Source organism: Thamnophis sirtalis, unplaced genomic scaffold, assembly GCF_051295495.1.
Source record: "Thamnophis sirtalis isolate CommonGarterSnake01/CBP01778 unplaced genomic scaffold, rThaSir2_p1.2 scaffold_7, whole genome shotgun sequence".
Classification (NCBI taxonomy): domain Eukaryota; kingdom Metazoa; phylum Chordata; class Lepidosauria; order Squamata; family Natricidae; genus Thamnophis; species Thamnophis sirtalis.
This window is the reverse complement of record NW_028261387.1, coordinates 74888483-74902209: the sequence shown is the minus strand read 5'-3', so window position 1 is coordinate 74902209 and position 13727 is coordinate 74888483. Positions and strand designations below refer to the sequence as shown.

Genomic DNA, 13727 nt, shown 5'->3' with positions numbered 1-13727 from the left:
ATTAGAAAACTTCCTATGAAATGCCTATCAGGCTGATTTACCTACTAAGGAGCTTCTGTATAATATAGATTCACATAACATGTTAAACAAGTCAAAAGTTAGAGAGTTTGGGGATTCAGGAAGTTATGGAAACCTAGCTATTCTCTTAGTATACTAAATGGATCAGCCAATATTATTTATTACTTTGGATATAACGTGTGTATATCCAGTTGTATGTATTTTATCAATCTGGTTTAGTACGGTATATGAACCGTATCGGTGCGAGGTGTAAACTAGTTTATTGCCTTTGCAAACACGGAGAACAGTTTTCTCCTTTAAAAGAAAAGGAAAAGCACAAGATCAGAAAACCTTGATTTGAGACTATCCAATGTGGAACACAGTTGATCAAGTAGACATAACAGGGACATTGGTGGAAAGTGCCAATGTGGTAGGGATGCTTAGAGCCTAAGAGTGATTCACATGCTAGCCACTTGGATATTCTTCTCTTAGTAGTTAATGGAACAGCCTCCTCACCAGTTCACACAAATGCCATTAGTGCGGGGAATCCCACATTTACTAGCTGAGAGATAAATTGATGTAAAAGCATTCCATTTTCTGTAACTTTATCTTATTCTTTTCGGTAATTCATGTCAAAAGAAACTCAAGGAAAAATTTGCTTTTTATTGAAGTGGGCTGCCAAAAGCCTTAGACTTCCACAACAACAAAGACTGAGCAGTAAATCTTGGCCCTTAGCTTTACACTGTTAAACCAATCTCCTTGGTTAGGACAGTGGAGAGTTGCCATTTTTTTACTATTGGTTTGCTTACGTGCATGCGCAGAAGTGTCTGGGCGGCTGGGCGGAGCCTCCTGCCACTGCCAATCTGGGCTGAACCGGGAGCAACTACCTCTGGGTTAGGACTTGAGAAAAATCTTATGGTAAGTAAATGAATCCAAATAAATAAATGATTGACTACCAAAGTAAAAGTGTATTTTTTGTGGCTCTTATGCTAGGTCAAATCAGTAACTTTTTTCCCCCTGTCCTTTCTACAAATTAACAGACTCTTTATAAGGGACACGTTAGCTTTGAAGCTGTGTGTTTGCATAACTATCAACTCTGGATCAAGAGCAGTTGATTATCAGTGTATCTTTTTTCAATTATGTTTATTTAAAGCTTTGAATAAAACAATGAAAGATAATACAGATTAGGAGACAAAAATTGAAAAAAGATAAATGTATTCAGGAAAGAAATCCTCAAACAACTCACCACAGGTATAAACGATTCTCTAATCTCAATACCTCCTCTTAGGTAACAGATAGACAATTCTTCATCCCATTTCTTTATAATAAGCAAGTCAATGAAATAACATCTTCAGTCCAGTTACCAGCAAACAATTCAAAGAAAGCTATCTGCTTGTCTTTCGAAGGCAGGAACTATTAAGAGTTACAGGTAGTCCTTGATTTACGACCACAGTTGACCCCAAACTTCTGTAGCTAAGCGAGACAGTTGTTAATTGAGTTTTGTCTCATGTTATGACCTTTCTTGCCACAGTTGTTAAATGGATCACTGCCGTTTTAGGTTAGGAAAATGTTTTTAAGTGAATCTGGCTTCCCCCATTGACTTTGCTTTCAGGTCACAGAAAGTGATAATATGACCCTGGGAAATTGCAACCATCATAAATCAGTTTCCAAGCATTCAAATTTTGTTCACATGACTATGGGGATGCTACAATATGTGATAAGCATGAAACAGTCATAAGTCACTTTTTCAGTGCTGTTGTAACCTTGGTCACTAAATGAATGGTTGTAAATTGAGGATTTCCTATGGTTCTCACATTTGTTACATATACAACCAGCTGCAAATATCCCTGTTATCAGCACTGATTTACAGATGTTCGAAATAAAACCAGAAAACCTCTTCTATAATATACAAAGAATTCCATCTGCTGCAATAATTTTTACCAAAGCGGACTCTGTGAGATTGGCATTTAGAAAACAATTACTTTGATTTCGGGCAACTGCCCAAGAGCCCAATAATCCTGGATTATTTAAAGTTAAGGAAAACTAAAGATAAATATAATGAAACATACATTTTGGAGTGTTAAGTGTTCTTTTTTAAATACATAAAACCATAGAAATGTTTCCATGACAGAAGTAACTAAATACGAAAAATAGAGCTAAAGCTGTGTGGCAATTCCTGAAAAAGATCCCGAAAGCAGAATTGCAAAGAGGAAAAATAAAGAAATGATACAAAAACTATAGCTGCACAAAAATCTTTGAAAAACATAAGCATCGGGGAAGCAAACAAACAAAACCTCGGTAGGAGGTGGAAAGTTATCAGAAGACTGTTCTTAATTACAAAAAAGAAATTTGAGCAGCTAAAGGTCAGAATGAACTGAGCTGATTTTAAGATAAAAAAAATAGGGCTTCTTCAGATATATTCAAAGAAAAAAGAATCAGTACAGCAAGTACATAATTAAAATTGCAAATATTTTGCAAATATATGATACATACGGACCAAACAGGTTTTATACAAGGGAGACAGATGAAAAGTAATGTTAGATTAATTATTAATGCATTAGAATATTTGGGAAAGAACAACCAGATCCCTGCTGCGTTTATATTTTTGGATGCTGAGAAGGCCTTTGATCGAGTTAACTGGCAATTTCTGCTGAAGATACTGCAAAAAATGCAGATAGGAGATAATTTTTTCAGTCAATTAAAGCAATATACCAACAGCAAACAGCACAAATCATAGTCAATGGAAGTTTAACAGACTCTTTTCAAATTGGAAAAGGTACAAGACAGGGCTGTCCTTTGTCCCCATTATTGTTTATTATAACTTTGGAAGTATTGTTGAATAAAATACGGGGCTTGGATGGTTTAAAAGGGATCAAGATTAGGCAGCAAGAATATAGAGTCCGCGCTTTTGCGGATGATTTGGTCATAATATTGGAACAACCGCAGGAATCCAGTATGGTTTTAATGAATACGATTAATCAATATGGTCAAGTGTCAGGCTTTAAAATAAACTTAGGAAAAACCAAAATATTAGCTATAAATATGAATATTAAACAAAAGGAAGAATTAGGAGTGATGCTAGGATGTGAGGTAGTTAAAAAAGTCAAATATCTTGGAGTTAACATTTTAACTTCAAATGGGAAATTATATAAGCATAATTATGAACCACTTTGGCATAGCATACAGACAGAGATGAAGAAATGGGAGAAATTGCATTTATCTTTGCTGGGTAGGATAGCGGCAGTGAAAATGAACATTTTACCAAAGTTTTTATTTCTTTTCCAAATGTTACCTATACTTAAAAAAGATGCGAACCTTTTAGAATGGCAGAAGGGTATCAACAAATTTGTGTGGGCAGGAAAGAAGCCGAGGGTAAAGATGAAAATAATGCAAGATGTACGTGAGAGAGGAGGATTGAAACTACCTAATTTAAAACTATATTATGATGCAGTGGCATTATCTGTAATTAGTGATTGGACTCATTTAACCAATGATAGAATATTGAATATTGAGGGACACGATCTGGTATTTGGTTGGCATGCTTACCTGTTATTCAACAAAAAATTGGATAAGAATTTTAAAAGTCATATTTTAAGAAATGCTTTATTGCGGGTTTGGAAGAAATACCAATATAAATTAAATGACAAGATACCCATGTGGGCAATTCCTAGACACGCAATTGAAAATATGAATACAGCACAAAAACAGGACAGAATTACTTACAGACAGCTTCTTACCTCGGAAAGGGGGGTATTACAATTAAAATCTTTAGAGGTATTAAAAGAGGAGAAGGTAGTTCAAACATGGTTCCAGTATGGGCAATTACAGGCTAGGTGGAAAATAGATCAAAAAATTGGTTTTATCCAAGTTGAGGATAATCTGTTTAAACAAATAAGAGATCAAAGCTTAATGCATATAAAGAGGATATATAATGTATTAATACAGATGGATTCGGAAACAGAGTTAGTTAAAGATTGTATGATAAAATGGGCTCAAAATATTGAGGAACCAATAATGTTGGATACATGGGAAAGAATCTGGGTAAGAAATGTGAAATTTACACAAGCTCAAAATCTGAGAGAAAATTTTTACAAGATGTTCTATAGATGGCATTTAGATCCTAAAAAGTTGGCTTCTATGTATCCAAATGTACAGCCTAAATGTTGGAGGTGTGGTTCTCTCGATGCTACATATTATCATATATGGTGGACCTGCCAAAAGGTTAAGGCATTTTGGATAAAAATATGGTGGGTCATGCAAAATGTTTTTAAAAGAAGGATAAAGTTTATTCCTCAGTTATTTTTACTAGGTATATGTACTGACTTTACAGTGGTAGAGACCAATTTGATTCTGCACCTGATAACTGCAGCAAGACTGTTGGTGGCGCAATATTGGAAGAAGGAAGACTTGCCTACAATCCAAGAATGGACATTGAAAGTAACAAACTTAGCCGAGATGGCTAAAATATCGGCATATCTCAAAGATCATTCAAATGAGATATATAAACGAGACTGGAAAAAATGGATTGACTATATACAAAATAAATACAGGACTAAGAAATTCCAGTTAGCCTATGCTTAAGATCAGAAATGATTTAAACTGTTAAAAGTCAGTTCAGTAAGAAGAAGCTAAGGTCAATCTAGAATGTCATTAATTTCTTTATTTCTTTTTTCTCAATAGATTTTAGACTGTGTTAGTTAAAAATCTATACCGTGTACGGGTTCTGGGAAGTCGGGGGGGGGAAGGAGGAGGGGGGTGGGGGGTGGAGGGAGGGAGGGGCACACACAACAAAAAAAAATTGTACTTCAATGTCTTAATGATTGACAAATGATGACATATTTGTGTTTTTTTTTAAAGAAAAATAAAAAAGTTCTGTTTTTAAAAAAATTGCAAATATTAACACTTAACAATAACAAGAGAAGATAGAACTCCTCAAATCCTATTTTGCTTTGTCTTTTCCAACTGGGGGATATAAATTTAATTAGGCCATTGTGAAGGGCAAGATTAAATTTAAGATTCATGGTCAGGGAATATCTGTCTGAATGAGTTGAATTCTGAATGAATTTCGTCCCAGAGTACTGAAGGATTTTGCTGATATACTGTGTTGACTTTGTGAAATCCTAGAGAACAAAAGTATCAGATAAGTGAAGAACAAATTGTTATTGTCATCTTAAAGACCAGCAAAGACAATTCCAGCAAACCTCCTTAATTAGGTCAGCATTTCAGTAAGCATAAATTACTGTGATTTCTGCAAAGCATTTGCCAAATTATCTAATGACATTCTAATTAGCACTTAGTTAAATTTGAGGTGGATTACTTGACAACTAGGATCTGAACAGATTGAAAAAAAAATGCTTTAGCAACAGTTGAACAGTGTTTTTAGATTTATCAACAGAAGTATAGTTTCTAATCCTTTATTTTTTTAGTAGTCAGGTGGCATCTTGAGGATTTTGTCCATTTTTAAGCCTTACGCTTTTAAAAGGGTCTGTTCAAAATCAGATTCAGAGAAGATCTGGGACTACAAACTTAAGTATTGGTGAAAGAAAAGAGAGATTCTTGGAGGGTTGCCTTAATATATCAGAAAAAAATTGAACAAAAGGCTACCATATTTCCCCAAAATAAGACGGGGTCTTATTTTCTTTTGATCCCTGAAATAAGCACTTGTCCTTATTTTCGTGGAGGTCTTATTAGGTGCAGGAGGTAGCGAGCGTGGTCACCTCATGGCTGCTGCTGTTGTGTTGCAATATTTTCGTGGGAATCTTATTTTCAGGGAAACAGATATCATTTGTTTTAATCATCCTAGAATATACATACATATACATATACACATACACATACATACACACACATATACACATATACATACATACATACACACACACACACACACAGACACACACACACACTTTATTTATGGTCACAGACCAAAACATGAGTACTACAAAAGAGATATAAGAGAATTGATAATAGCATCATAGTAATCAGTCACCAAAAGCTTAACTAAGGGAAGTTACAGCGTTCTCCTCTAATGGTTACAGCTCTTAAGAAAAATTTGAACCTGAGAGGTGATGTATGAGGAGATATCTCCAAGGCAATATACAAATAAATTACAGCCATTAGGTCTAGAAGGGACGATTTCAAGAAGAGACAGTAACTTAGATCTGTCTGCGTTATACATGGAGCAAAATAGAAGGACGTGCTCCACAGTTTCAACCTCGGCTCTGTCACAAGGGGCCTAGAATATACAATAATAAATGTTAAGTTATAGGAATAAGAGTTGGTGAAATCCTAGCAGTAATTTCATAAGATAAAAACAGTTTAAGAATGAAACTAATTACTGAAAAATGTAGTGGGTTTTTAAAAAGATATTCTCAAGGAGAGGTGGACAGCTGTCTATCAAAGTTTAATTTGGATTCTTGCACATATTATGCAGCTAGCCACAATGGCATCTTCCAGTTTGACGACTCCAGTAAATGCATTGGAGGAGTATTTTTCTTATACCAACACTCAGCTAATACATGTGCCATTTCTCCAGTTTTTTCTGACTTTATTCGTAGCCAACTCTTGATCCTTTTCTTTCAGGCCATTAGTTTGCCACAGCTTAAGAACTTTTTAAGTTAAGGTTTATCCAATCAAAGTAAAGTTTGGCACCAATGTATAGATATATTTATTGTGAAATAAACTACTGGGAAAAATACACACTTTTATGAGAAAAGAAAAGTGTGTGTGTGTGAGAGAGAGAGGGAGAGTGGTGGGTGGCTGGGAGGGAGAAAGCGAGCGCTTTTCAATTGCAACACCAAATTGTAACAGCCTTCTTTGGATATTAGATTATAAACGACTGTGACAGCCTTCCAGATAGCATTAAAAGCTGAATTATTCCAGAAGTCCTTCAAAGCTTTAATACTGTTGCTCTCTTGTCATCATGATCTGTAGGATATGGAATAACAATCATGGGGTTATAATAGGATTATTGTTTTGTGACAGTAAAGTGCTGGAATGGATGTTTTGGTGTATCATTTTAAAAGGGTAAATAGTTAAGCGTGGACATTTTAAAGCTTTATATTTATTGTAAATGTTTAATTGTTTGTAGTGTTACATATACTGTGGATACTTGAATGATTATAAGATGTAATGCGTCAAATAAAATTGGTAGCACAGAAGTTTGATCAACATGACAGTTTTACTAAATTCTGGACAAGAAAAGATGTCAACTGTTGATTTATGTCAAGTAAATAAAATTACTCTACTTTTCAGAGTATAAGATGCACTCCCCCCCCCAAAGTGGGTGAAAATTGTAGTGCATCTTATGCATCAAATGTTGTCAAAGCCCTGCCCACTTGCCAGCCCCCACCTGCTGGCTATTTTCAGTCTCCGCACATCACATTTGTGTCCTCCACATCCTGTTTTTTGCCTCTGCATGTCGCATTTTCAACCTGTTTCAAGTGACGGGGATCAGTGCTGCTGAATGGGCCATGCCAGCGGTGAACAGTTCATGGAAAACGGATGGTGGCAAATGGGCCAGGCCAAACAGGCCGCAGCAGCGGCAAATGGGTGGTGGCAAACAGGTTGAGGGGGTGGCAAACGGATTGAGAGGGTGGTAAACGGGCCAGATGAATACCAAATGGATGCTGGGAGGCAAAGACATACTTTTTCTTGTTTTCTTGTCCTCCCAAAAAGTAGGTGCATTTTATAGTCCAAAGTATTTTATAGTCCAGAGTATTTTATAGTCCAGAGTATTTTATACTCTGAAAAATACGATATGTCAAGTAAATAAAAAAGTATGGCAGCTTATGATTTGTTTAAAGAACAGGTTCTCTGTTTTCCCTTTTTAAAACAAGTTCAGCAACCTGCTTGTTTCTTTTTATTTTTTAAAACAAACTCACTGACTTTAAATAATGACCCACTCTTGTTGACATAACACCAAATATCTACCCACAGAGCCAAAAAGTTTAGAAAGTTCAGAATTAATTATAGCACTCTTCTAAATTAATCCTGCATTTGTCAGACACATGGAAAGAAATTTAATTGTGGTGTCAGGAAGCATGCATTTTTTTTTCATTGCTTTGAGAGAATTACTGCAATTAAATTTTTGAGGAAAGTTAGCATTTCCATTACTTTTATAGAATTAATGTAAGTTTATTGCTACCTTGCCCTAAAATGTTAATCCTATGGTTAGTTTCTGTATATTGCCTTAGTATAATAAAAAGTGTTGTTGAGGAAGAAAACAGAAAGATGAACTTAACACTTCTTTACTTATATCTATAAACCCCACTCAACAGATTGTTTCTCTATTTAATGACTATAAATGTTTAAAAAATCTATTCTGGAATGTCCTTTTCTGATCTTAATACCAATGCCAATTCTATTTATGGGTTTTCATTTCATTTTGTTTTGTAGTTAAGGTTAAGTTATGAAAAGAGAGCCAGTTTGGTATAGTTATCAAGGAACTAAACCAGAAACAAGAGATCTTGGGTCCTTGTCTTGCTTTAAGCACAAAGTCGCCTTGTTGATCTTGGGCCAGTCCTTCTTTTTTAGCCCTAGGGAAAAAAATGGCAGGGCAAACCACTTCTGAAAATCTTGTTAAGAAAATGGCAGGGACTTCTCCAGGCAGTTAAAGAGCCACAGTGGCACAGTGATTAGAGTGCAATACTGCAGGCTACTTCTGCTGATCACAGGCTGCCAGCAGTTTGGCAGATCGAATCTCACCAGGCTCAAGGTTGACCTAGCCTTCCATCCTTCCGAGGTTGGTAAAATGAGGACCCAGATTGTTGGGGGCTATACTAACCCTGTAAACTGCTTAGACAGAGCTATAAAGCATTGTGAAGCAGTATATAAGTCTAAGTGCTATTGCTAATAGAGTTAACAAAGTCTGTCTGTTTGCCTGCCTGCCTGCCTATCTAGCTACCTACCTACCTACTACTCTAACTGTTGTAAATAATAAATTGAAGCTGAAGTGATTTAGTGCAAATATATTGTAAATGAAGATTGTTGATGGCTATTTTGTATATGTTCATGAGATTTTGTAGGCATGCACGTTGCTATGATTGCCATATAATGTGCTTTCACAATCCTTGTGAAATACTTCAGAAAGATGCCTCAAAATATGCAGTATTGCAAATGTAGCAACTGTTTTGCACCCATTTAAAGTAGCCACATTTTCTTCTAGGGGCCATAGGGTAATTAAGGAAGACAAAAATTGCAGCTTTTTATAGATAAGTGCTATTTGTATATCCTATTTGTATATCCTGCTGCACTCAAAGTGCTGCTTTGGAATTGAATTGGAAGGGCTGCATAGTCAAGTTTTCTCATTTAAAGGAGAATTTTTTTAAAAAAAAATGGTTGTATTTAAAATTAATGGTTTGTAAAATATGTCTATATTTTTATTGCATACTTTTTACATTTTAATTTTTTTTTTGCTCCCTCTTAGATCAGCATTTGAGGAAGAACCAGAAAATACTCCCTCAACTTTGCTCAAAGAGCATGCAAAATAAGAACAATATGGCACACCGTAATATTGCCATGGGATTATTCATAATGACTCTCTTATCCTTGCTGGGTGACAGTTCAGCCTTCCTGTTGAATCAGCGTCTGAAAGGAAGATTTCAAAGGGATCGGCGGAATATCCGCCCAAATATCATTCTTGTTCTTACTGATGACCAGGATGTAGAACTTGGTAAGAATTAAAGGGATTATATGGTAGTAATTGATAAATATGCCATACTTTTCACTGGTCCTAGAATTTACTTTAGCTAGTTTCTGATGGTACATAAATTTGTCTAGAGCAGAGATGGGCCAGCCATATTCTGTGGTCTATATTAAATTTCTCAACCTTGGCAAATGTTAAAATCAGAGGTGGTATTCAGCCTTGTTTCTCAGGCGAACCAGTAACAGTGGCTGTGGGAGGCTCCACCCACCTGCCCTAACGTAACGCATGACCTTTTGCGCATGAAGAAGCGCACTCACATTTCAAACCAATAGGGAAGGTGAATCCCACCACTGGTTAAGATGTATGGAATCCAGAATTTCCCTGCCAACAATGGGAGTTGAAGTGTAAGAGTCCCAGAGTGCTCCATTTGAAGCCACCCAGTATTGCCAGATTATATCATTAAAATCTGGAAGCAAAACAACCACATTCCATGTTTTAATTTTTGAAGCATTCTGAGTGGTTTGCAGGGATGGTAATAGAATGATTTGTCTCTTCAAAGCTTCCTACACTTTCCTCTTTTGCCCCTCTCAGAACATGGATAAAGAGTCCTCCCCATTACAGACCAATTTCTTCCAGTGCATCATACCATTTCTGGATGACCTTCTGCAGACCTTTAGAAGGGCAAGATGTAGCCTTGATCTTTGAAGCATCATTCATCCAGGTCAAAATTCATGTGTAAACTAAAACAATCTGTTATAGAAATCATTGCTTTGGCAAGGAGAAAACAATTTGCTGTCTAAATGTTTCTAAATGAAATACGTTCTATGGTACACAAATTAATTTCTGATTATACACTGTGTTTCTCTATCTTTCCTAACATCTAGCAGATTTAAAGGTGCAATCTATGGTGTATATAATTCTACATTTTTATAAAGCAAAATTATTTGTTCAAATCATTTGTTTAAACATTTGGTATTGATAAGGCATTCTAGATTTTAATAATAAAATAAGCTCTTGTATGTTTGATTCCAGATTTCTAGGAAATGAGGCAGACTTTGAGAAAGGAATTAGAGCTTTGCAGTATTAGGTCAAGCTGGCACATGTTCTAGTTTTGCCTTCATTGCACTTCATAAGTATACTGAACAGGCCTGTGTTTGTTGCCACTCAGACTTACACACCCATATCCACAAATAAATATTCAAAGGATAACATGGAAATAGCAGTAAGACAAGAAAATACATAAGTCATATAATTAAAGTTGGAAGAAGACTTGGTTAGTTTTGTTACTGAAAAAGTCATTATTCTTTTGTGAACCTAATATTTTACTTGTCTAGAAGAATTAATGTCAGGATGCCATCTTGTTTCTGATGAAGATGGATCATTTCACTAATTGAAGATTTAATTGTTGAGGAACAAGTTTAAATAATTATGTTGTCCTTACAGTAACAATTTGTAAAAATTATTATACTAATCTTTGCAAAGTTGTTTAAGTACGGGAAATTGGTTATGATAATATCAGAGTATTTTTGTTAGATTTCTGTCATATTTCTAATTTTGAGGTGCCAAATCTTGACCCCAGAGTTGCATGTAGCTTCTGAAAGCCTCTACAGAACCCAGAAACCAACCCCCAAATAATTCCAATATTAATATATCTCCAATTTCGAAATGAGTATCCTTTGAAATTCATTGCATTCATGTTTAATTCTGTAAAGAGTAAAAGAGATGCTGTACAAGTTACTCAAAATGTTTGTACTATACGACATTTTAAAACTAACAGTTCTGGACTTTGAAAGGTGAATACCTTAGAAATGGTTATTTTTCTGATATTGTAATAGCCTCATATTAAAAAAAACATGGTATTAATCATTGCAATCTGTCCTAGGGAGCATTACAATAAAACTACTTATTTTTATGCAATAGAAATTCAAAATACTTACATTAATACTATAAGATGAGTCATAGTTATTAATGGGTAGCTTGTTAATTTTGCTGATGTTCCTTTTTTAACATGATTTAAAATCATAAAAATTATTTGCATTTCCTTTTGAATTCTTAAATCATAGCATATATCTAGTGCATCAAGGAAGGAAATTTTTAGTTTCATGAAACATTTTTGGGTGAGAAATTTATGTGTCTCAGAGCTAGACAGACCTGTTTTAATAATGCATATTCCAAAAAGCTTTGCACATTATCTCACAGTCTCTTGTGACTAAAATTCAGAGGGTGGTCCTTAAAAATTTATCATGATCTGTTTTATGCTTGCCTGCTTGTCTCTGATGCAATTGGCAAAGTTCTCTGAGCAGTAGAGTTCCTTTCGCTAATAATCTGTTGTACTTCTGCTGATTTCAAGCACAATGGCTCATGTGTCCAAACAAATTAAGATCTGCTGGACGAAATGCATTTGACGAAGCCATCTGTGAGATCATATAGTGCTTCAGAATAAGAATGGTGCTTAAATTGGCTTTAAGCTATTGTGTCTAATTCCATTTGTCTCTCTGGATATATATACATTTTGATGGCTACAAGGCCCTACTGCAGCTTGGATATCTTCAAATAGAAGTAAACAGTTCTGAAAGTGTTCATTTTGGGAGTTTGCTGCAGGAGTGGAATTGAGAAGAATATTGATCTGAGAACTATTACACGGAAAGGCAGAATAAGTAGTCTATTGTTTTAGTTGGAACCCGAGGCTTTTGAACAATATATTGAGTAATGCTGAGAAATTATTGAACTAGTGTAACTTACTTCTGAGGATACATTCTTCAAGGTTGCAGGTATAACATTGTAATTCACTGATTCCTATGAAGTTATCAGTATCAATAAGTATCAATAAATACTATATCAGTAGATCAGTTAACTACAATTAGTATCTTACAGTTAAATATTTAAATAAAATCAAGTTAAACAGCAAATAATGATACAAAGAATACCTACTTTTCAACAATAATGGTGCACAACTTGTATTTAATGTTTTTAACTACAGATAGTCCTCAACGTATGACCACAATTGAGCTCAACATTTCTGTTGCTAAGTGGGTTTTTCCCCATTTTATGACCTTTCTTGCCACAGTTAAGTGAATCACTACAGTTGATAAAGCTAGTAATCTGTTAAGTAAATCTGGTGTCCCCATTGACTTTGATTGTCAGAAGTTTGCAAAAGGAGATCACATGATCGTGGGGCATAGCAATAGTCATAAGTACGAACCAGTTGCCAAGCATCTGAACTTTGATCACATGATCATAGGGATGCTGCAAGGGTCATAACTGAAAAATGGTCATAAGTCACATTTTCCAGTGCCATTATAACTTTGAATGTTGTAAATAAAGGACTACATGTTCTATTTCATTCCCTAATCCCTCTGTGATACATGTTTTTCTTTAATTATATCTGAAAAAAGATGAAGAATCTGGAATATTTTTGTACTGCTCTACAAGTTTAAAGAGGTTAAGGATAGGAGGTGATATCTTGGCTTTTACGCTAAAGGCAAACAGTCTCCATGTGAATAACCAAATACATTTTTAACAAGATATGTTCACCCAAGCCAAGATATGTAGATGGCAAATATGTATCAATCATATAGTTTTATGTATGTACAATTTAACTACCAGTAAATCTTAACATGGCATTCAGCAAAGCAAATTATCCAGCTTTTGGGAGCATGAGAGAAAAGAAGTACAATAGTAAGCACAGAAAGCTTTGAATAGTTACCTCTCCCTCCAATATAACATTTTCAAAGTCAGTGTCATTTCTGGTTGAACATTCTGCTGGGCACCAGAGACTTTATTACTAACAGAAAAAATATGTTTAAATGAGTAGTAACTCCAAATCATAAACCCAAATCTCAGTAATAGATAATTCACTATCACTTAAACATAATAACTATACACTTAAATGATTGGACTGGGCTTTATGAGATGGCATGTCATCACAAGTCTTTGCAAGCCTTTGCAACACTTATTTGCAATATTCCAGTATCTTACATTAAAAATGGATAAGAATATATCCATTCACACACACACACACACACACACACACACACACACACACGGTATCACAACCCATGGTATGCCCAAATATGTGAGGGAG

General features: G+C 35.1%; 1 protein-coding gene across 6 annotated transcripts in view; it reads left to right on the top strand.

Moving 5' to 3' along the window:
* Positions 1 to 13727, top strand: part of SULF2 (sulfatase 2) — a 275220-nt gene that overhangs the window by 169012 nt on the left and 92481 nt on the right. For all 6 annotated transcript variants that reach the window (XM_087720445.1, XM_087720443.1, XM_087720442.1 and 3 more), the window contains one exon: positions 9425 to 9670. In XM_087720445.1, coding sequence (XP_087576571.1) covers positions 9478 to 9670 — 193 coding nt within the window. In that variant the 5' untranslated portion in view covers positions 9425 to 9477. The remainder of the gene's footprint in view (positions 1 to 9424; positions 9671 to 13727) is intronic.